Raw genomic sequence first — 25627 nt, 5'->3', positions numbered from 1 at the left:
GTCACAGATCACAATCAAGAGGGCTGAATTTTAAGTTCTCTGCATAATTAAGCAAGTACCAAAATCACAACTCTGAAATCTTGAAAGCATTTTGTCATCCTTAGCCATTTTATGCTGGGATAAAAGGAAGATCCTTTTAAAGTGAACATAACATTACAGGAGAAAAGAGGTAACAGATGTGAAGCAGAAATCATGCTTCCTGCTTTGCATAGTGCTTGGAAAGATTGCACACTGTTGTTTATCTGTATTACAAGCCTGATTATATGGAATTGTCCATTTTAGAAGGATATTTTGATGAACATTTGCATTTTTTTATAAAAGTATTTTTTTTAAGCTGCATACTCCCTGTAATCCAGTTGTCAGGAGACCAGAAAGCTCAAAGGAATAGACAATGAAAAGTATGTTAGATTCTTTTCCCACTAAGTTCCCATACTGAAAGTAATGTAAGAAAGCAATGAGTTGGTCGTATGGTGGTGTATACAAAAAGAGCTTTAATTGGCCTCATTCCATAATTTCTATAGCAAAATTAAAAATGACTGAAGATGTACCCATTGCAATCCTTCCCCCACTGGGCAGTATAAAGCTTAAAGTTAATGCACTTGTTCTAAGGAAAAACTACAACTTTAAACATCAGTTTGAGAGAGATGAAAATGAAACAGATGGGAAGCGTTTTTTTTCTCTGATCTTGCTCTAGATACTGTACTAGGTTACATGCAGGGAGACTGTAAAACAGTAAGTTCATTCTGACAATACACATGTTCCTCAGGCTTTGTTTTTTGGAGTTTTTTTTTTTTTTTTTTTTTTTTTTTTTTTTTTGCTATTGTTCTTTCCTACCTTTAAGCTATCACAGAAATGATAGGAGAACTCAGGTGCGGAGGGACCTGTTGAAGATATCAAATCCAATGTTCCTCTCAAAGCAAGGCTAATTAAAGACAAATAAGGTTGAGCTTGAGTTTTGGAAATCTCCAAGGATGGAGTTTCTGCAGCCCCCCTGGGTAGTCTGATCCAGTGGTTAACTGCTCTCATCGTGAAGAATGGTTTCCCTTATGTCTAACTGCAATTTTCTATGTTGCAATTTCTGACAACTGTCTCTTGCCTTTTGGCTATGCATCTTGGAAAAGAGTGTGACTCCATCTTCTTAATAACCTTCTTTTGAGTAGTGAAAGATTGGATGTTCTACCCAAACAAATCCAAATTATTAAAACCTTTTAAAATGTATTTTATTTATTGCATATTTAAACATGTTTTTCTCTGATTCTGTTCCCAAGATAGCACAATCCTTGCAAATGAGATTTTAAAAAGTTTACATAATTGGAAGTAAAATAAATACCATTCACCACCAACTTATTTTAAGTATAACTTACAGTAATTTTTTCTTATATGTAAAAACACCTCTTTGAAGATGCAATGTTACACTCAACATCTTGTTTATGGGTAAAGAGGAAGCACACCTTATATATAAGTAAAACCAAGAATTTACTGTTAGCATAATGGAAATCTTAAAGGTCTAATCACTATTAGTCCAGGTCTAATTGATTCAGAAGAAGTATAATAATGCAGTGAAAATTGTTATACATGAACTTCATTCTACCCTGTTTCCTGAAGTTATGTTCACCCTTCTGTTGCTCCTCTGGTTCCTAAGACTGGTGGTTTTATTCTGTTGGGACTGATGAGGGGGTTACAAGTGTTGTCAGCATCTGGACCCCTTCACTGGGAGGAATATAACAGTCACACTGCTGGTTTCTTCTTCTTCACTCTAGGATCCATTAGGAGTCATTCTTATGTTCGCTAACATGCTTTTACATCTTTGCCCTTTCTTCATTGGTCTACAGCTCCATGTTACATCCAAATTTACTATATATGGTGCCTCCTATGTGTGTTAGATACCTGTTCTTTGTTCTCTTTGTTACCCCTAAAACAGTTTTGTCCAGCTCCACATCTACATTTCTTTACCTGATCATGGGTGAATCATTTATAGCCATGGGGTCTCCAACGCCGAGCCTGTGCCCCATCTCTTATCATCCCATGCCTGCATTCCTCTTCGCCGCATCTATGTCTCCACTTCTCAAGGTGTCTGCTATTGCACCAGACCTGTAATATACTACATCATCATGTTAAAGCCATGTGTCTCCTTCTGCACAGTAACTGCTTGTTACTGCTATATATATTTATAAATATGGTTGTAATACTCGAAGATAAGCAAAATTAAACAAAGTAGGCATAGACCTGGTTAATTAGAGAAACTAATGTCTCAGCTAAAGCAATGAAAAAAAGAGCTGCAGTTAGGCCAAGAAAATTTCACACAGAGCAGGCCTGACAAGCCTCAGTCCTGAGGCCTTGCAAACTCACTACAAAGCTTATGGCCTGCTACTAGCAATGGTAAATACAGGGCTACACAGCCACAACATCAAAACACTCTATCCTGTCTCTCATAATTCAAAGAAGGATAGGAAAGATAAATATAGAAATAATTTTCTCTTGCATTTTCTAGACCTGTCCATAAAGGTCTTTTGAAACAAGCTTTCCCTTTTTTTTTTTTTTTTTTTTTTTTTTCCTCCAAACGGGTAACTCCATAAGATCCCTAAACTGAGCAGTTTTCTCTAGGAACTGTGACAATTGATTTGAAAAGTGAAATTTTAAGTATTATCGATTACTATTAAGAGATTGAGTAAGTCTGCAAATTTACCTTCCAACTCACAAATTTCAGTGTCATGGAGTCAGATAAGGATTTGGTCCCACTTTAAAAATTTGGTTACAGATTAGCGTAAAAAAAAAAAAAAAGAAATCTGTAGCTATTATTCATGTCTGACAAGTCTCAAATTTTTCCATAACTCCTAAATGTGTTAGAACAGACAACTTAGGGTGGGGAAAAGAGGACGCTTGTTCTATTATCTCCTTGGAGTCCTACACTCATTTCATCAAAATGTACCGAGGTATGAAGGCAGTTCATAGCAGTGTAGCTGTACTAGGTTTTCTCTATAGGCACTACAGAAAAGGTGATATCGCCTGGAGACAAATTCTTATACTGATTAAAGAGAGAGATGTTAGATTTTACTCTTTTCTCTGACTCTAAATGAAGCCTAAGGTGATTGCTCCCAGCTTAAGCGTCTCTGCTAGGTAGACATTATCTGGACCCAAGTTGGTAAAAATTTAATAAAGGTGTGTGTCTTCCTTTGACTAAGCATGTTTTTATTATTATTATTATTATTCTGCATATTTGGCAGGTATGTAGAGTTAATGCTTTGAGATTTGCTCTCTTTTTAGAGGAAAATCACATAAGAACAGCTCGTAAGATTTAAGAGTTGTCTGTCAAGTGATAATTCTGATTCAAGCTTAAAATAGGTCCATCATATCCTCAAGTATTCCTGTGTACAATATACAGAGATTTTTGAGATGTGAGCAATTTTTCTAACAGGTACCTGTCAACATAATTGTAAATCGACTTTTAAAAAATGCAACAATGTGAATTCCACAGAATTTTAATCAATTGTTTTTAATAAAAACAATAGGAGTATCTGCAACAAAATTTACCTGACAATAAAGTAGACTTCAGTGATTTATATGGTATACACCAAGAGAAAAGTAAAAGAACATTTTTACTGAAATTTCAAATGCATGTAAATATTTCATTAAAACTTTAACAAAATCATTTATACTTTTTGGGGTTTAATCCAATAAAGTCCAATCTGATTTTTTCCCCAGTCTATCGAATATGATAATATGTGCCAAAAAGGGAATTCAGAAGTAGAAATATTTAAATATTTACTAAAATATGGGTTTTTTGGAAGTACAGCTTTTGAGATGACGAGGAGGAGCTTCAGCTGGAGATGAAGCAATACTATATTTTAAAACAGTGTTTAAAGGCAGAAAGCAAATTGTCGCTAGGAAGAAATTCAAGTCTGGGCAACATTCGGATCTCAGAAATTGTGTGGACAGACCTCTCTGCAATCTGCTCCACTTCTTGGTTGTTCTCATGAGAAAGTTTCTCCTTATAGAAGAAGGTCTGGAGAAGGAAAGGTCTGAACTTCTCATTTCAGTTTATGCCCGTTGCTTCTTGTCCTCCACGCATCATTGTGAAGAACCTGCTTCTGTCTTCTCAATAATCTCCCTGTAAGTACCAGGGGGCTGTTAGGTCCCCCCAAAGCTGCCTCTTCTGCATGCTGAACCAGCCTAGCTCCCTCAGCCTCTCCTCTCAGGGCAAGTGCTCCAGTGCCCAACCATGTCAGCAGCCCTTCTCACTGAACTCGCTCCAGTTTATTAGCTACTTTCTTGCACAGGGGTCCCAAAACTGTAGGCAGTATTCTAGATGCTGCCAGGAACAAAACCATAAAAAGAAGGTTGAAAATAGATCTCCCCCTTCCACCATGACTCTGAAAGACTGGTCCTTCCCTTCAGATTGCTCCCACTTCAGCAACTTTCAGCAGTTTCCCAGATCACAACAAACTCCTCTTCAGGTCTCTGAGAAGGTTTTCTTTCATGCCCCTGTGGCATAGCTGTGCAGCCTGCTGCTCTTTCCTGGAGTATTTTTAGTTGCTTTTGCAGAGGATCCTTTCTTGGTGGGCTCCCACATCCTGCCTGCTGCACTCCACATTTGAGAAGGTTCCTCCAGGTAAGAGCCATCAGCTGGTCTCAAGCAAGGAGCAAACTCCTCCTCCTGGCAGCCATGGTCGGGTAACACAGGGTGCTGTGGCCAGGGGAGCCACCCAGCCATCTTCTAGGCTGCCTCACCACATCATTTTAACAGAACACAACCAAACTTGTTTTACACAGTAACTTACCAACAGATAAATACAAAAGCTACTACTTGACACACTTATTTCCAATAAGATATTTGACACATCCTTATGTGTATATTAGCATAATCCTCTTTGTGATAGAGCAGTATCCCAGGCACAGGTGTGTGAATAATTGCCTTTGGTTCACAGGCTAAACTGCAAAACAAGAAGAAAAATTAGCCATGGTCCAACACACTTTAGTTTCTTTACTAAGAAGTGAAAAAATACCAAAGATCCCCAGTGGTTTTTTTTTTTAATCACAAATAATATGTTTTAGATCATCGCTTATGTTTTGCAAGTTTGGTGAATTTTAAAGACAAAATTACGTTTCAGAATGAAAGTAAAAAAAGTCCTGTTCTTTGCAGTTATTAAAAATAATTAGAAAGAAAAATCATTTATTTTCAAATTGATGAATTGAAGTATTTCACTTTGTAGGTCTCTTTTCCCTCTTCTTTGGCTGAACCATTTACTAAATTCATTTCTGATTTCTCCTATATTTCCTATTTCATTTTTATATTTCTATATTTCCATATTCCTGTATTTCATTTTTAATGAATTTAATGTTAAATCCTCTGCCCCTCAGCCACTCAGACCATAAAAATCAGGCTTTAGAACTATTACAGCTGAAATAAGAACTTAATTTAACACTAAAGAAGAACTGTTAAGTATTATTTTTTCACGAAGCAATTGAAATAGGATGATCGGCAAGAAGTCTCTTCCATTTAAATTTGTCTACTGTGCTCACACAAGGAAAGCCACTTTAAGTATGCTGATATAAATTACTTGGTTTTGTTTCTAAGCAGTAAAAGTACCAACTCTCCCAAAAGCTTCATTTTTATGTGAGAAAAATATGCATTTCATTCTCTGTTGCTGCAAAATGGCACTAAAAGAAATGTTGTCTGAGTTACAGATTGGTAGGTTATCTTACTTTTGATAGATACACTTGTGAGCTGATCTATCAAATTTCAAGTCTTCAGTCTAGAAGAACAGAAAATTAAAAAGTGAACCACCTTTTTACCAAGTCAGCCATTAACCAAATGGCTTATGATGTTTCCCTAGAATATAGATAAGAATTCAGGAGACTTCATACCTTTTATGTTTTTTTGCAAAAAAGCTATTGGTTTTAATATGCCAAGAGTTTTCATATCTCTATTCACATGTTTCTTTTCTTCTTTATACGTAAAATAATAAATGAGATAATTGTGCAATGTTTACTAGAAAACGGTTACTTTTCCTATTGGAAAACCTGCATAAGAGTATATAACCCAGCTAAATTATATTCACAACATGATGTCTCCAAATAGGCACAAACTGTGTGGGTGTTGGCAGTGTTTTCCCACTGGTATAGTTCGTTTTTGTGGTTCTGTCTCAAAAGAAGGATGCTAAGAGACAATTTACTGAGAACATATTCCATTCAACTTCTGGTCGAGCACAGTTTAAGCTCCTGAGCTTCCTCACCTTTTTAGCTACAGAATCAATTATTTGATCTTTTGCTGGCTGTCAAATCTGTGTAAATTTTGCAGCTTTATTGAACATACAAGTGCAAAACTAAGGATTTGAGGATGTGAATCATGTCAGCTTATAATCATCCTTGGGTTTATTTGGGATCTAAAACCTCTGTGTGAGTTGCACAAATCACAACACAAAATCATAGAAAATTAGGGTTCCCTATGTCCTCAAGAAATCCTTTATGTCCCTTCCCTCAAAAGTAGGATCAGTTTAAGTCATTGATGACAAATCTTCAACAAAACTATCCTCAAAGATTTTCAGTTGATGTATGCTTTGCAATTATTTTATTTAAATTTCTGAAAACTGTAAGAATATTCTAAGAGAAATTAAGAGAAAAGGACATTTTTGATTATTTCAGGTGTGGAGAAAGTCCAAGTGTATAAATGTCTCTCAGAAATAATATATACATACACATATATTTCTTCAACATATTTGCACTTTAAGACTATATTAGAATATTAAATGAAAGTAAATGTAAATGCATTATGCAGCACGCTACATACTGTGTTCTCTCTATTCCTGTTTTAGAGACCAATTAATTTATTCTCTGACTGTGAACATCAGAATGCAATACAATCATAGAAAATAAGTTAAACAGCTTGGAAAATTTCTTTCTATTTCATGGGGCAAGTGCACCATTGCCAACAAGCTTGCTAACCTAACGAGAGTTTTAAACTAGGTTCATTGGTTTGTTGACCAAAACTTATCAATAAATGAGGGAAGAGGGGCCAGGGAGATGTGCATGGGACAGGGCAATGCGGGAGGTTCTCACGCTTTTCTTGAGAGAAAAGGGTGACCAGAGCTCCATCTCGAGTGCCTGTACACAAACATATGCAGCATGAGAAACAAACAGAAATGGTAAATCCATATGAAATCACAGACTTTTGACATTATTAAAATTACAGAGCCGAAACAGGACAGCTGGCACAACTGGAGTTCTGCAATGGGTGGATACAGACTCTTCAAAAAAAAGGCAGGCAGGGAACAAAAGGAATAAATGTTGTACTCTGTGCAGAGGAGCACCTTGAATACAGGAAACTCTGCTATGAAATGGGATTGCCTGTGTGGCTTCTTACAAGCATTTTTGTGACCACCTATGCAATTTATTACCTTATTCATCTGCATTTCATAATCAGATTATTATACTACAGACTTGTTAACTAAGATTAATTTTTAAGGGGCATTCCACTACAACCTGTTTAGTTTCTTTTCTGCTGCAGATCTGTAGCCCAGCCAGTGAAGGAACTTAATAAGAAACACTCTGTGTTGGATTTTATGAAAGGAGTATAGGATATGCAGGAAATTGCAAAGCTGGAGTGTATATAAGAACATTGGATTAAGCACTGGCCAAGTGTGACATTGGAAATTTGTGAAAGCTGCTGACAGATAAACCAGCAAATTCAGACTTGTGGAAAATTAAGTTCAAAACATGATCTAAAGTGGCTTCTCTATGCCATGGTCTGTAAAAAAAATCTGAATGTATAAACATACAGACATTCAAAGAGGAAAACATTAAACATAAAATACTTCTGTAGTAATATTATTCAAATTAAGACAATTCTGACTTTCACCAAAAACAGTCAATAAACACAGGAAGAAAAAAATCTATATAAAATATCTGTAATATATAAAATGTTCATTATAAGACCCTACTAAAAACACAAAACCCCCTTCCTAAATCGTGATCACTGAGGCTGATATCTAAGTGAGAGATTTTTTTTTTTTTTTTTTTTTTGAGTTTACAGCTAACCTCTGACAAACTTTCAGAAGTAACAAAAAAAGGACAAGCTCCTCAGGAAAAAAGTGCTACATTCTGATTCTGAACTGTTTAGATAACTTAAGTCATACCTAAAAGAGTGTACTGCCTCTTTAATAGGCAGACAGAACTTTGCTTTCTCATGCCAAAGGACTTATGCCTAGAGGGGATAATTTCATTTTCTTTATCATTTACATTGAATATGAATGTGACTGATGGTTAAAAATCTTATTTAAAAAACACTGGTAGAATTTTATAACAAAATATTTTTTTCTGTCAGAATCCGGATTACAGCTAAAGGGTTGTGGTCATGGAAAAATATCAGAAAGTTTAATCTACATAATTATATTTCCATTTCCATTTCCATTCAATTTTATTGCATGAAATAATCAAGAACTGTTTCAGAAAGATGTAAAAAGCAATAGGCTTCACTTAGAAAATACCTATATTATGCTTCACTTTGCACGTAATTATTTTATGTCTATAAGTGGTTCATTTATATTTTAATGATAAATATGGGGTTATAGAGTGGAGAATGGTATTTTTTCAGGGACACTTGTTTTTTTAATTGTCCAGCAGAAATCTTTACAGTTAGACATTGATTAAGACATCTGAGCTTGAGAGAAAACACTGTAGATGGGTAGTTTGTGTAACCACATGGATACATGTGTATGCACCCTGCATATGCAGAGGAATGTGCAGAGGCATGTAAAGTCATTTTGAACCATGCTAATAGGATCAGGATTTATTTATTTTGGAATGTTATGTTTTTATTGTATTGTATGGCCCACATCCTTTGCTGACAGCTAAGACTGTACAATGCTATTTCTGAAAACATGGCACAACAGCGACTCCCTTGTGGAGCTGTTCATCATTCTTCTCTCATGGCTGGTTAAAAACTGGAGGGAATGGTCTAGGTTAAATTATCTGGCAGTGACTCTCAAAGTCTCATGTAGCAGCCTGAGATTTCTTGGTGTGGATGAAGACACAGCTATGACTCTTTCACCAATAATGGTGTAGATGTAACTGGAAGTTATCATGCCAGTTCTCTCTCCCCAATATTCCCCCTCTTTGTTCTGAACATGTTTCTTTCAAATATGAGAGATGTTTTACACTAGTAACATAGCGGACAGCAGCCACAGTGAATTTGAATGCTACAGTAGAATTTGACTCATTAATCTTATAGTGACCTAATTAAAGTAAAACTAGAGAAAATAGTATTTCTGAAATGCCCAGGCATCATTCATGTTATCTGTTTACCTATTATACATTCTGTTAAAAACACTGGAGTTTCTGAAAGGATTCAGTGCTTTCTAATGTAAAGATCTTCTATGATCTTCGGATGAAAGTTGTAAGTGCTAGGTGTTAGTAATGTGTATAGATCTTTAGGAGCAATAATTAATATGACTGTTAAGTGCTTCAATGCGAGGAATAGACCGTTAATTTATTTAGACTGTTCAGCCAACTTGTTTGGAATAAAAGACTGTCTAAAATTCACAATAGCAAACAACACTACCACTGGGGTTGTGCCTGAAGTACAGTGAATGAATGATATCCCATGAAGTTCATCGAGTCTGTGCAGCTAAGATCAATGTACAGAGAAACTGCTACAGGTCCTCTCAAAATCACTCAGCCTTTCTTGATGGGTTCCTCCAGAAGCAGCTTAACTTGCTCAAAACTTTTATTGGATATTGTAAAGATCATTTTTCAAACTAGGAAAGTTGTTATACTCTTTTTTTCTCCTCATCTGATTTTCAAGACTACATAATCGAAATGCCTATTATTCCGTGAACAGTGGAGTAATGCACTTAATTCCAACTGTTTGAAATCCTATAAATATCTAGTTAGATTAGATGACATGATACATTGTGTTCCAAATTAAAACTTGATTTACCATGAAATCTCATTGAATTCTTATTGAAATCAGTGAATTTGCATGGTCTATAAATCACTGATAACATTGACAGTCTTTGATCATCACTCTTGAAAATTGCAGTTCAATGCTTACATAACATTATTGTAAATATCACTGAAACCTACAGGAATAAGCAGATGTTTACATTTAAAAATAAACTAGGAGAACACTAAATAAATAAATATATGCATTTTAAAAATTCATTATGAAAAAGGAACAAGGAACAGCATACAAAGAAGATGGTAATTGGTTTAGAGAATACAATATAAAATTTTATGAAATTAATTTTCATGAGGAATTACTCAAATGTTTCCTTTCTTGCTGGGATTTATCCAGAAGAAAAAAATGTGGCATATGTGTATGTATATAAATAATAACCTGTCTATGCCCAGAAAAAAGAAAAAAAAATCCCCAAACTTTTGTACTCTCATAATCATCACACACATCATCACAGTATCAGAGATATTCCCTGTGCATAAGCCCTCATGAATATTCAAATATAAAACTTCATTTGAATTCTTAATACCTTGAAAAGCTTTTCTAAGCCAAGTCCCCACTTGCATATCACTTTGAAAAATCTTCCCCTTTCAACATATGGTTAAGATCAGAGAAGTATGTTTGCAAAAATGACATCTTGGCAATCTGCATATTTTTTACATTTATGCCTTCATTTTGCATTTGCAAGCTTGTAGGTTAGATAAATTTTCTAAATTCATGACAAAATAAATTTAATTTGCTTTTTGAAAATACTGGGTAGGAATTTCAAAAGTAGAGTGTTTTTTAAAATCTCATCTCTGCTTGCTGGATATTTAGAACTGTCAGCAGCATAATGTCGGATTGTCTCAAAATCTTACAAAAGTATTGTCTTCTCACCATTCCTGCGAATATTGTTCTCCGTGTTTCATAACTGGAAATCAAAAGAACAGGGAGCGATAAGCAATTCTTGCAAGGCATTTAGGTGCTTAACTGTTGTTTAGATACTACCTTTTGGTCACATTAAAATTGAGCAGTGTTAAGTACTTAAGTATCTTTGAGGATTGGTACCTGAGTGGTTTCACATAGGTCATGGAGAGTTGTCAGAAGACAGAGAGATGTACAGAGGTTCGCAGAGTTCTGTACAGAAATCACTGCAAATGTTACCTTTCCTTTCTTTCTTTCCTGATCGCATAGCATTGTTAGATTCATTGCTCAGTGATGAAGATGGAGAAGTGTTTTTCTTCATTAATTTTTCTTCTCTTATCAGTTATTTGTTTGTGTTTCACAACTGACATCAAAGCAATTATGAAAGTGATAGAAAATCAGGTGTTAAAAGAGGACTGAATATAAATGATTATTAAATTTTCTTTTATTTGTCAGGGCACCATGCACTTTGAAGTCAGTGGCAGAACTTCTGTAGACCTCAATATGAGGAAGAAAGTTCTTGTCATTTTATAATACACTTGAAGATGGATTCCCCTTTCCAGTGGCTTCACAACTAAAGGCACCAAACACGTTAAAGGGAATTGATGCCTTTCCTGCTGTGAGGTTTTGCCTATGAGGATTTGCCTGCAAGATTGAAGCCGAATAAATAACAATTAAATGATAGTGTACATGGAGGGATATAAGAAGCGAGCACAGTAATTCTCTCATTTATCAAGCTAATGTTTGCATTACAAGGGCTAAGAAGATATCTGGTGTGCTTCTGGTTATATTTAAAAGTAGTTACTGTCCTTTGAATTTGTAGTAAGTGTTGATTCATGAATCAGAACAAAATGCATCATGTTTTGTCTGGTTCATGTTTTGCTGATGGCAGCAAAAATTCATTTTGGCAAAAATCTCTAAACAGATGTGGTTCAGAAATAGCAGACATGCTCATTGACACAGCCTCTGTTTTTAAAAACAGTCACTCTGTTTATTTATTCTTGTAAGTATTAGCATAGTATAGCAACATTTTTAATGAACAGCTTTTAGATTGTGGGGAACTAGGACAGGTTTCTCTCTCCATTTCATTTATAGAAAGTAAATATAATGAGTTCTGTAGTACAATATTTTCCCAAAGCCCTTTTATTTTTGAGTCTAAAGGAAAGCTATTCCAATGTCCTTAGTCTTTTATGAGTACTCCTAGTCTTCTCCTTTTAACTTGTATGTGAGCCAAAAGCCTTTTCCACTCACTATTCTTTTTATTCCCAGATGTCATAAGCTTCATTAATTAAGCTATGAAAATTTACCTGTAATGACTTTTTCAAATCAGTAGATGATAAAACATACTTCAATAAACATGTACAGGTCCTTCAAAATCATTTAGCTAGTATGTTAACCATTGTTTTAAAGGAAATATTACTTCTGTGAAGTAATAATTAAAAAGAAGAAAATAGATCTTATTTTTTGATTTCTCCTTAAATCATAAAACTAAAACTTCCTTGATATATTTCATATACTACTATATTCCTTTCACAGTAAAGGACTTGAGCCTGTAAAGTGAGGAGGTTCCTCAACTTTGTTACATTTAGTGAATGCTAAAAGTGTTCATTAATTAGCAAGATTAAACCCAATATATATTTTTACTTTAGTGTCTCTATTTGGTCATACAATAATCTAGCAGAACTTTTAAGGAACAAAAGCTGGTATCTTAAATTTCTAAATTACCCTAATTAGGAGGTTTGTGATAGTCATTAAGAATTTTCTTCCTGGTAGGACTGAGTCACTATGTGTGTTGTGGAATTCTTTAAAACTTTTGTTCAATGATCCTATACACTTTCAATTTTTTTTTTTAATTTTCTCTTAACTTTTCATAAATATTGACTGATTTCAGGCTTTAGATCACTTTTTATTCATGTTATCACTTTAACTAAGCAGAAAAAAGAATTCCTTTTTGGGTGAAAAGATTTCAAACATTTGCGTAACAAACTGCATTACCGAGATAAAATGTGATATTGCTCTATTGAAAGGTATTTCCATTTCTGGAAGTAATAGCACTACATTCACAATCAATTTTATTAACTCAGAAAAAAAAATGACATAGGATTCTCAAAAATAATTTTGTGAATATTAGACAGCGTGCATATATATACTTTTATGACGATACACAGCATCAGTCATTTTCTTTTCTTCACTTTCTTGAAGAATGTGATCTGTGAATCACTATGTGAGAAGTAGTTCTATTGATGTTAGAAGATTTTTTAAGACTTCTCTAATATGAATGCAACAAGTTTATTCAGCATCAGACTGTGTGTTATAAAACATGCTACCATGAAAAAGGTATTCCCATAATTATTTTTGAAACACAAGGTCTATTAAAAATTAATTAAAATTATTTTATTATTTCTATTAAAACAAGATCTATTGAAAATTATCCTCATTAAAATGACTGTGATGTAAAGATTTCAATTGTGAAAGGGTCTGCCATCTGATATTTAGGAAATTACCCATGAACAGCTTTGATTTTTCAGTATAATGTTGCTGCCGCATTTCTTGTGTCAGACTGCCTATGATAACAATTAAACTAAATTTGCTTGATGAAAACATTTTTTGTTAAAGCACAAGAGGAAATCATGAAATTTTTGCATCTCATTCATTGTAAAATGAATGGAACGATGCTAATCAAAATAATAAAAAGTAGCTTATAAAAATATCTGCTGAAACTAGGTAAAATAATTTTGAAATAATTGAAATATGAAGCAATTACTTGTTAATACCCTAACTTTGCAATGGTGTTTCAAGTCTAATATGTTAATAAACCTTAAATAATTGTTATCTAAAAGGTAACAAACTTTTCTTCTCAGTAAAAAAGTATGGATTGCTAAGGAGTGATTTTAATGGCATTCTACATTTTTTCTAACAGCTGAGGATGCTTGTGGAGGAACTATGAGAGGATCCAGTGGTATCATCTCCAGCCCCAATTTTCCTAATGAATATCATAATAATGCAGATTGCACATGGACAATTGTGGCAGAACCTGGCGATACTATCTCACTCATATTTACAGATTTTCAGATGGAAGAAAAATATGATTACTTGGAAATAGAAGGTTCTGAACCACCTACAATATGGTAAGTCACTTATTGTAATTTTTAATTTGGTAAAAAAAAGGTTGATAAAAATGTGAAAGGATAACTTGTGTTGCTTTTGCTTTAGTCAACACAACGGTCTTGCTAAAAACCAAGAATTACTATGGCGTAAATTTCAATCTTTTAATTGCAGCTGTAAAATAACTTCCAAATATATTCCAAGTGTGAAACGTCAGCATGAAAGGCACTGTAGACTCATTCACTTTATAGTCTTTGGGTATATCTAACCACTGTTGTGTTCAAAAAAATGTATTTAGAAACAGGATGGGTGTTGTGCTGACAAGGAATTGTGGAGCCTTCTGGGAGTTTTATAACATGAGGGGGTGACTGGCGTGGAGTCCTCTGAGCACAGAGCTGGGTGAAGTTGTCCTGCTCACGCTTGTTCACTTCTAATCAATACAGAGGAAAAAAACCCAAACATAAACTCAACAAAATAAATTAATTTTAAATTTATAATAAAACATCCCAAATTAGATAGTTATATTATTTGGAAAATAACAGTCTCTATTTCTACAAATGATGCTTGCAAGTTATATTTCTTACTACGTTAAGGTATAATAGGAGCCTATACACAGTATCTCAGCTATACGGTATAGTATTTCATAATATAAGTTAATTCATACTGCCACCTACATAGCAAATTACCAGTATTAGAATATGACTGAATTGCCACTGATTTTCCAAGCTGTTAAACTGAAGTCTTTTGAACTAACTGTCAGCTAAATTATTTTCAGACAAGAATTTATTATAATTAGTAATGAGGTAACACCAATGACATACATAGAAAATATGAACCACTTGAATAGCAAAATCTTCATTTGCTTGTTCTTAGTGCATTTTATGTATTCAGTCATGAGCTTCAAACAGTGATTTAATTTTTCTGCAGAGTCAGAAGGCTTTGACGATATCTAAATTATATAATGAGGTTAATTTATATATGGAAACACTTAAATTATCTATTTACAAAACCTGAAAACATTACAATGCTAATTTAATGATTGCTCACGTAGACAAGCAGATTGAGAGCACATCCTTTTTTTCACTTGTCATTTATATTCCCTGAATTAGATTGATGTACTCAGTTATGCAAAAGTATCCCCCCATATGCTAGGAAAAATAGATTTGGAAAACTTAATTTATCAAGATTTGTTGATTAGATTTACCATGCTAATACTTTATATTCCCTTAGAATATAGCTTGAGGTTTATGTAGTTCAAGATATCTTCATTTATAAAGTCTACATAGAAGTACACATCTAAGACGAAAACCAGGTTCTTGACATGTCACTCTGGACAGGCAAATAATACTGAAGTTTTAAAACTCCTAAAACACGTTGATCTTGATAGCAACCTTGTAGAATCATTTTTTAGACATCTTGTTTTACATGACTATTGCACCTACTGATAGCAAAAAAAACCCTCAAACTTTTCTCCTTCTGCACATCTAACTGTGTAACAACATATCACTGTTGGTTCTAACTAAAACAATGAGCTAAAATACACGCAAAGTAGATGGCCTGGGGTTACCCATGGGAAACGACTAAGAAGTCTTCCCGAAACCCTGGCTTTCTGTGGTCTTCAACCAGTCATCACCCTCTTTCGGTTATGCCAAGTCTTTCCTTCAAGAAAGCCTTGATAAACAATTTTCATTAAATACCAAAAAAAATTGCACAGCTACCTTTCAGCTTGTTTCTGTCTGATGTTGCAATATAGTCTGGTGGATAGACGCGAAAGCATTTGCTGCTTCTAATGGGAAATAACAGTCGTGATAAAGCATGGGCTTGAAGCTGTAGTTCAGAGAAGCATCACTGTGGTCTGGGCGAGAATCACGATTTCCTTTTAAAGACCCCATAACTATGCAAATTTGTTAACTTTATTATTTGTTATCATGCAGATTTACATTAATGTGAAGGTCTTTTAGAGTCTGTTTCACTTCTGCCTTGACCAAAAAAAAAAAAGGTTAGTTTTCGGCTCTGCTCTCTCTGGGTAGGAGCAGGCTCTGCAGAAAATCTTTGCGCGGTGTTTTAGCCCTCGCTGCACCCCGGCACGTCAGCAAGCCCTGACACGACCTCTCGGTTCTCTGCTATCGATGAGAAATGGGGGCGGCACGGGCTGAGGGAATGGCGGGGGCCAAGCTTCCTGCCGGGCGCATAGTGTGGGTAGAAGGGCCTGGTTCAGGCCCGGGCGGCCAGCTCGGGCCAGGGCCGGGGTGCTGGGGCGGGGGTGCCCCGTCATGGCTCTGCGGGCAGTGACACCAGCACAGGCTGCAGGGGCTGGCGGCCGCACGGCATTTGGCGGGCTCGTAGTCTCGCGAGAAGAGACCCAGCCGTTGGTGCAAGAGGGAACATTCGGCTTGGCGCGTCCCTGCGCTGCGAAGGCGGGCTGCGCGGGCGGGGGCAGTGGCGAAGCCTGTGGCGGGCTCGTGGTCAGGGGAGAGGGGCCGTGCTGCGGCCCGGGGCAGTCAAAGCAGCCTGGGCGTCGCTGGCCGAGCAGCCAGCACGGTGGGCAGTGTCGTGCGGTGGCGCTGAGGAGCGGAGAGGACGGCGGTGGCCAGGTGCCATGGCAGGCTCAGCACAAAGATACCAGTACGACCAGGGCAGGGGAGCCTCGGCCGCGAGGGGCCGGCGGGCAAGCGGAGAGGCCGCCGTGGGACAGCCAGCAGCATTGGGGAAAGCCTTTGCCCAAGGCGGCACCCAAATTTATTTATTTTTCCACGAGGGTGGAATCAAACACTGAAATAGATTGCCCAGAGAGGTTGGTATCTCTGTCCTTGGAAATGTTCATGCCTGGTTACAGCCCTCGGCACTTTATCAGGCCCGTGTTTTGCACCAGGACGTGCTGTTTTTTTTTTTTTTTCTTTTGATATTCCATAAGAAAGACACGTACTCTTCCTCAGGAAAGATAACTATTTTATTAACATTTGGGAAAAGGTGATAGCAATTTGTAAAATCCTGTGTCCCTTCTGATTCTGGGAGCCCCAACATGGACCATCCTCGGATGGACCTCTAGTCAGGCCATGGCATGCTGCACAAATCCTGTCCGTGGTGAGGTTAACTGGTATTGTGGTCTTCAGATTTAGGATTTTCTTAGAAGTACTGTGATGTAGAAGGAAAATGTCTTGCTTCACTTCAAGATAAAGACAAAGACACTGTGTTGGCATCGTTGCTGGTGCCAGACGGGTGCTACCTCCAGGCTCTTATATTACTATTATCTGGCTAACTTCATCCTATGTCAAGGGATAAGTGCAGTACAGCACAGTCCTGAAGGTCAAGGTCAAGTGGTATGTGCAGTACAGTATGCCACAGTACTTTCCTCCTCCTACTCAGATCAGCATGTTATGCAGACCACTAACTCCTTGGTGTACAATGGTCCTCTGGTTAGGACCCCTACAAACTGCTTTGAGCAGGGGTTTGGACTAGGTGACCTCCAAAGGGCCCTTTCCATGAAACGTGAAATACGATGCAGTTACTCCTTATGAACCAACATGACTAAACTCATTTCTCTCTTAGTGATGAATTCTTGGGAATTTCAGGCCGATTTCTTTTTTATTTTCCTAAAATATAAAGGAAACTTAGAGTTTTCCATATTAAATCAGTGTTCTTTAGACTATTACTCTATATCTGGCTGTAGTCAAATTATCATTGCTTCCTGTAGAAATCTAGGTGCAACCAATGTAAAATAATATGTACCAGAATAAGTCTATGTTGGTCTAACCATAGATAATATATTTCTGTCTTTAAGTGTTTTCAATAGTTCATTATGTGATATTTCATATTATGCAGATCATATTAATTGCCTTAAAATAGTCAGCTGTTAAAAACAGTGGCTAAAAATATGAATATCTCTCTTGCAACAGTAATTCTGTGTTTCTTAAAATCCTAATTTTTCAAAAAGAAACACTCCCTTTGCATTCATTTAAAATAGACTTCTGCAGAGAGGAATCACATTTTGCCAGAAGATACTTCTTTCAATTCTGATGAATAAAAAAAGCATTCAATTTTAAAAGGATTTATCTGAGATCTTTAAAGTTATTTTGATCCTTACAATAAAGGTCTTTGGGATAGCCTACTAGTTTAAGACTCCCTCATGGATTGTGTGGCCTAGAAAGAATAAGAACACACAAAAAGATTGGGTCTCCGTTTGGGTTGCCATGTTAGGCTTTATTCCAAGTCACTTCTTATCTGTTTTACAGAACCACAGCACGGTTGAGGTTGGAAGAGACCTCTGGAGATCATCTAGTAAACCCGTCTGCTCAAGCAGGGTCCCCTAGAGCACATTGCCCAGTACCATGTCCAGACAGCTTTTGAATATCTCCAAGGAAGGAGACTGCACAACTTCTCTGGGCAACCTGTTCCAGTGCTCAGTCACCCTCACAGTAAAAAATCTTTTCTTTAGATTCAGATGGAGCTTCCTCTGCTTCGGTTTGTGCTCGTTGCCTCTTGTCCTGTCACTGGGTGTCATGGAAAAGAATCTGGCCCTGATATCTTTACACCCTCCCTTCAGATATTTATACACATGGATAAGATTCCCCCTCACTCTTCTCCAGGCTAAACAATCCCAGTTTGCTCAGCCTATCTGTATAAGAGATACCGCAGACCCTTAATAATCTTTGTGGCCCTTCCCTGGACTCTCTCCAGTATGTCCACATCTCTCTTGTACTGGAGAGCCCAGAAGTGGACACAGTACTTGAGATGTGGCCTTACCAGTGCTGCGCAGAGGGTTGAGCCTCCCTCAACCTGCTGGCAGTGCTCTTCCTAATGCAGCCCAGGTTACTATTCCCCTTCTTGCCCCCCAAGGGCGATTGCATTGTTTCCTACCAGGTGGGGTTCTGTCCTTGACCTGGGAACATTTCTGATGAAGTTTTCAATGGACATCATGTTTTTAAGTTCTTTTTTTTTTTTATTCTGAACTTTGTTTACTCTTCTAGATAACATAGGAGAATTTAATGAACAGGCTTCATTCATTATAGATTTATATCATCTTTAATAATTTAAGACTTCTGCAAAGTGGTTTGTCATGGAAGAAACTTTGACATCTGGAGGATGGAAACTCAGCTGGTAACACTGGAAAACATCTAGTCCTACAGAAATATCTGGTATTAGTGTAATATTTGACCAGCAGCTTTAAACACAGCATTCCTGAATCTAACAATATATCTCTTAGATTTTATAAGAAAATAATTGCATTTTAACTTCAAGTATTGCCCTACCATGGCATTTTCTGGCTTTTTTTTTTTTTTTTTTTTTTTTGAATCCACACTTACAAACCCCAATAATGAAGCTTTAAAATACTAATATGATTAAGAAAAGCACTTAGCCGAGTAGTATACAGTATCTTTATGCAGAAAAATGTTTAAATATTCACAGTGATTAAACTTTAAAATGTAAACTAGTAGTATAATTAGATGAAGTAAATTTTGTGGAGGAAACCCCCCCCCCCCCCATTTTACAAAGTTTGCAGCATGGTATTACAGTAACATCCGAGCGTTTATAAGAGCTGCCATTTTGGATCAGGGCATGTTTATGTTTGTGTCTGATAGTGGGCAATAGCAGTTGCTTAGGGAAAGAAAAGAACAGGAGACAGCAGGATGATACAGTACAGTCATCCACCTTGCAGACTCGCAACTTCTGTAGCAAGTGATTTGGGAACTTCATGAACCAACATTTGCCTCTGTATCATGTGTTAAATGGCTGTAAATGGAACTTTTTCTTAGTTAACCACTCTTCAAGATCTTCTGAAGAATCACTTTACTACATAAGGGTTTTTTTTTTTTTTTTTTTTGAAATCCAAGTAGACTGTATCAACCAGTTCACTGTTGTCCACATGTTCCTTTATTAAAATAACCCTAATAGATGTGTCAGTTATAACTTTCATCTATAAAAGCCATATTGGTCTTTTCCTTAAATGCATCTGTGTCTACAACTTCTTTTACTATTTTAGTCAATTCTCTGAAGTAATTAAACATATTGGACCATGGCCTCTTCATTTTGAAAATAACTTGGCTCCTTAATTCCCTCTCAAGTCCAGGATGCCTGGTCATTCATCTTGCATGGGGGTTTGTTTTCGTCAAGCTCCTCCTCTCCCTGGCCCACTCCTCCTTCCTCCTGAGTGCTATTCCAGCATACCTAATGCCTCGGATAGCTTCACATGTTCTCACACAACTTGTAGCCTGGGTGGCATGTTGTGAAAACATCACCCTGGAGGCTTGCAAGATGCATGACAACAGCACATTACCTCAGACAGTTTGAACAGAAAGTACGGAAAAATAATCTTAGAGCTGTGGAGAAGGGCCCAGAGGAAAGTGCTATGCAGCCTGGGCATGGCCCATTCACTCCAGAGGAGCCCTGGGCACCATCACTCTGCTTTCATGGCCTGATGCCCAGGGATCTTCCCCGGGATGATTGGTTGTAGCACAATATGATGGGTAGCACTGATAACGGGTAGAAGCAGGGTCTCTTGTTTCCTCTTTCGCAGCAGGACATTTTCTAAAATAGATATGGTATCATGTTTACCATTTTCTATGCCTTTGCTGTCATTGGCAATTTAATGAAGGCTGAGATCAGTATTTCCTGCTTCTTGGTCCTGTTTTACTAGTGCTATAAAAGGATAAAATGGTAAACATTCAGTGCTGTGCAGAACTTCTGAGCAATATAAGTGAAGGATATATCAACTAGTGTTAATTAAAAGCAAAGTGAAGATGAGCAGGTGAGAGGTGAGAGTTATTTTGGAGGTTTTGTTTTTCGGGAGATGAAGCTAATTCATTTTAGACATCTTTGTATTCTGTTTTCAGTTGATGGTTCAGTTGAGATAGAAGTTAATCTTCAGGAGGCATTTAAAAATCAAGTATACTGTTGTTGGTGACTATCCTGTGTCAGACACATGCATTAACAAAATAGCTTCTCAATCTTATCTTTGTAACAAAGCTGTTAACTTGCTTTATACAGCAATCCAGTGTCTGAAGAGGTTAGATTTATTTTCAATCAACATACTTGGTCAGGTGATGCTTGCAGAGATAAAACTCTGGCCGACATAAATGTCGCAGCATAGAAAGAGGCAACGGCACCTTAGTAGTATAAGTAACAAGAAAACAACAACGTGTTGGAAAATAAATAAAAGCAGGATAAAAGACAAGATATATATAAGTACAGATAAAAATGAGAGTTTAACTCAGTCCCAGAAATTATTTCCTTGAAAAATCACTTTGAATTAGAAAGTAACAAATATAATTGCTTTTTTAAAGACAACTGTGGACAGTGTCTTAGATGTTATCACTGATTGCTGATTAGACACTACAGTAAGTTTTAAAATATACTCCTAAGTCTTAGGAAAGGAATCAGGAAAATAATGATTCTGAGTAATATGATACTAATAAGGATGCTAAATACCCCAGATGATACATAGTTTGTAACCTGATACACTTGGATTCAAATTTAAAGAACAATGGCAAAGTCCTAGCAGAACATCATAGTTGTAACTAAATAGTTGGAAAAAAATGATTTAATTAGTATAGCAAATAAAGTGTAGTCATAAAATCCTGCTGAATAGTGTTTATCGGAACTTTTGTTTGTTAACTGTGAGTTTAAAGTAATAGCAGTTAGTGTTATAAATCCTAACTATTTGTGCAGTTGCGATGTTTTTGCATCTAGAGGATGGTACAAGGAAGTAGATGATTGTAACTGCTGAGCTTGAAGCAGATCACGTGTGATAGATCTGTGGTGAAGATAGTTGGGTGAAGATGAGACTGAGAAAAAAACAGGTCTCTGGGCAGAATTAGTCTTTTGTTCGACTTTACTGCAAAAATAGATACAACTGCACGAACAACAAAGTTTTGGCATGCGTAATTCATCCTCCTCCTCTAAAACAGACAACCGATATCTTGGGACAAGGTAGTGTTTAACTATTGAACAAGGTGAGCAAAAGTTAATCCTAAGGAATAGGAGGAATGCATCATAAAACTACTGTCTGGGTTGACTTTCTGATAGTGTGTTGTGTATTATAGTTTTCATCCTGCTTTTCTGAAGGACAGATAACAGAAAAGACATACTTGCTTTCTTGGGAAAAAAACAAAAGACCTTTCCATAGTAACCAGATATTTCTGTCCTTCAGTGTTTGATTTTTTGTGTGTGTGTGTGCATGGCAGTTCAGCATTTCACCTATGCCATTTCTCTGAGGCCATTCAGAGCAGTTCAAGAAGCATAGTACATTCTGTAATGCGAAGGGTCAGGTTTGATGGTGGTGTTAGGAGGGGAATTTGTTACAGTGATTGTGGAGGTGATTGGCAGGTTTTTCTTCATTCTGTCATTGTATGATTCCATTTGGTGACCATTATTTGAAAGGGATTTTGAAACTGACTTTCCACCCTGTAGTCACAAATCACTTAATGAAACATGAAGCAGATTTGAATAAGATAAGGGAAAAATACCAAATCACATGTTTAACTCTAGAGGCAGAGGTGATGCTATGTTATTTTGTGCTACTTGCTCTTTGAAGAAATAGAAAGTTCTTCCACAGTACCGTGTTCCAGTGATTTTTTTTTTCTTTGTATTCATTCCTCAGGTTGTACTTCAAAGTATAATACAGAAATACATCTCAAACATTTCAGACAGAATAGACATATGTAACTATGAGGTATAAGAAAAAATCTTCATTCTTCCACATAACAGTAAAGGCCTTGAAGTCTACACTTTTTTTAAAAGATGTATTTAGTTACATTGTGACATTTACAATAAATAGCCTCAATCCTTGGTAAAGAGAGAATCTGACTTAAAAGAAACTATCGTATGCATGGAAATGCAAATCAACCAAAGGTGTAAATTATAGTTTAATCTGGAGTTCAATATGTTATGTGTGGGACTGCGTACCAGGTTGTAAGAGAAAGCAAGAGAGAATGTTAGAATCTTAAAATCAGGATACTTCAGGGTGGAAGGGATTTCAGGAGGTGTCTAGTCCAGCCTCCTGCTGAAAGCATACTCAGCTGTGAGGTTAGACAAGGTTGCTGAGGATTTTATCCAGTCAGGTCTTGAAAACCTCCACAGATGGAAACTGCACTGTCTGTGCAATCTGTTCTCATGTCTGGCTATCTCACAGGCAAAAAGTTTTCCCTCGTATTGGAAACTTTTGGAAACAGTCAGAATCATCACACACAAATTTATTATAACCAAACAACTAGTTTTGGTCCAGCTGATGGTTCTTCATGGATGGGTAGGGGTATGACCTTTTCTCTGGGCAGGCTGGGTGATCTGGACAATTCTGGTTCAGGAGGAGGAGATGACTGGGTTCATGCTGGAGGCCTTCCCTCACTGGCTAGTGACCCCCAGTCATTGGAGGTATGTACATCACCAGAGTAATGAATCACCTTGCTTCACTCTAGACTACAATCAGCTAGGTTCCTGTCAGAGCTTTTACTACATAAGAGTCAAGCATAGTTTGAGACTACTTAGTAAATAACAGTGTGTACAAGCATGGAGTCAAATGTAGGCAAACATGGAGTTACCTTGGCTCATAGTGGTACAAATTTAGGTAAATTTGTGAACGATTTAGGTGGACTTTTCATTTTAGGTAGGATAGTACTTTTGAAGAAAAGTGAGCTCTGATCCCTCTCGGCTGTTTGTTCCTGCTCTCATTTCCAGCTCATTCCCCACCTAGTGTTGGCTCAGGTATTTATATAGCCATAAAAGAATTGTAGACTGAATGGAGGCATCCATACAGCTATTCATAACTCTTTGTTTTATATGGAGAAACTTCACATGGTTAGCTGGTTCACTTTATATTTCTTTACTGTATCCTTAGGTTATTGTATTACTATTATGATCTACAATATTTTATTGCTATTAAGCTACACAGTGTTGGGAAGGCAGCATTTTTATTGTTGTTGCAAAAAAGTAGGATATGCTTGTGGTTTCTTGAAGTGAGTAACGCTTCTGAACCAACTCCCAATTTCTTACTTTTCCTATGTTTATGAGCACTACAAAAATGAATGTTTAAAAGCCTTATCTGAAGACACATGATTTTATTATTATTACAGTGCATATTAACATGTATGAAGTTATTATCTGGAATCAAACAACCATAATGCTATTGGCCAGCAGTTTTTTAACAAGCAAGTTCTATGTTGTCTGGGCTTTATATGTACATTCTACTCTACAGCGATATGATTATATCAATTTCCCAAAGTCTTACCAAAGTTCAGAAACAAACTGAAAAATAATTCTCAAGGATCTGTACAAGGTAGGAGAATACTCAGATTTTTTCACCTTTCCTTTTGTACATAGTTTCCCTGAGTGCTGTGGTTGCACTTTCCATGGCCCCCGTAAGCCTCCTTGACTGGCCGGGGTGCTGCTATTGTTGCTCCTTTATGCTTTGTTTCGTATAAACTTACATAAATAATAGTCTAGACCTAGGGCATTTTACTAGCGACTTAGAAAGAATGACCGATCAGTTTAAAAAAAACAAAAAACAAAAAAACCTAGATCCTCTGACTCAGGAGTTTCTAGAAATGAATAAAGATAAGAAGATTGCTTGACACTTTAGGAGGGAACACTTCCACTGTGCTTACTCCAGCAAAACAGTGCACTTGGGCTGATGTGGTCATTTACTATTGTCTCAGGATGGCAATTGCTGGAGTGGTGAGAGAGACTGATTGCTCTTGTCTTGACTGAAACATCGATTCCTGAATTGGCAAATCTCACCAGTAAGGCTGAAACAACCCTATTTTATGCTTCAAGAGTTATATAGTCCTGGGAGGGGTATTACACATTAAGCATAACATAACACTCAGCACCCAACAAGAGAAAAAGTAATTCTCAAGTTTGTTTCATTTTGTCATTCCAGGGTAATAATAACTTCACACTTCCCTTCCCATGGGTTCTCAGTTTCCCCTGTGTTCCCTATTTGCCTTATGCAGCAACGTAAGCCACAGGCCCTGGGAGAAAAGCAATTCCTACAATCCCAGATTTTTTTTTTTTCCTCTAGATTCCAAACTGGGATACAAGAATAATGAAAAACATTAGTGTGGTTTGTACACTGTACATGCCCATTCATAACTCCAGCTTTTGTGTCTCAGGCCACAAGAACCAAATGTATAATAGGTCAAATACATGAAAGAAACCCTGTGCCTCCGTGAATAAATCGTGATAGCAGGATAAAACATTGTGTGTATGCGGCCTAAAGAGTACTCAAAGCGTTTGATTCTGCTTCCTCTTTTTGTGATTGTCCATTTGTTTTTCCTGTGAAAATAATTTTAGGAATTTGTGCAAATTCACTAGTGAATTGAACCAGTATCTGAAAGAAAGCATTAAGCTTATATAGTGGCCTATGACCTGCTGTAGCAATTCCTTTATATTAAGGATCGAGGCAATGTTGAAATAGTGTCAGAGCAATTTCTAATAATTGCATACCATTCAATGTCCAGGTACCTGTGGCCATAGTCCACACCTTTCTGATCGTGATGTAACAGCGAGTAAAGGAGAAAATAAGCCATTGGTGTATGTTTAGAGTGTGTTAATTTCTTTTGCTACAGTGGGTTACACAAGTGGAAAAAACCATCAAAATGTAGCAAACCAGAGCTTGGAAAAGGAGCCTTGGAAAAATAAATTACTCTTAAAAAAAGAAGTTTGGAGTTAAAGCTA

The 25627-nt window shown here is 36.7% G+C and overlaps 1 protein-coding gene across 1 annotated transcript in view; it reads left to right on the top strand.

Moving 5' to 3' along the window:
* CSMD3 (CUB and Sushi multiple domains 3) overlaps positions 1 to 25627 on the top strand; it is a 693764-nt gene that overhangs the window by 191074 nt on the left and 477063 nt on the right. Inside the window, exon 5 of the mRNA XM_026101199.2 lies at positions 13776 to 13983. Within this exon, the coding sequence (XP_025956984.2) occupies positions 13776 to 13983 (208 nt within the window). The remainder of the gene's footprint in view (positions 1 to 13775; positions 13984 to 25627) is intronic.

Source organism: Dromaius novaehollandiae, chromosome 2 (assembly GCF_036370855.1).
Source record: "Dromaius novaehollandiae isolate bDroNov1 chromosome 2, bDroNov1.hap1, whole genome shotgun sequence".
Classification (NCBI taxonomy): domain Eukaryota; kingdom Metazoa; phylum Chordata; class Aves; order Casuariiformes; family Dromaiidae; genus Dromaius; species Dromaius novaehollandiae.
This window is presented reverse-complemented; position numbering and strand designations above follow the sequence as displayed.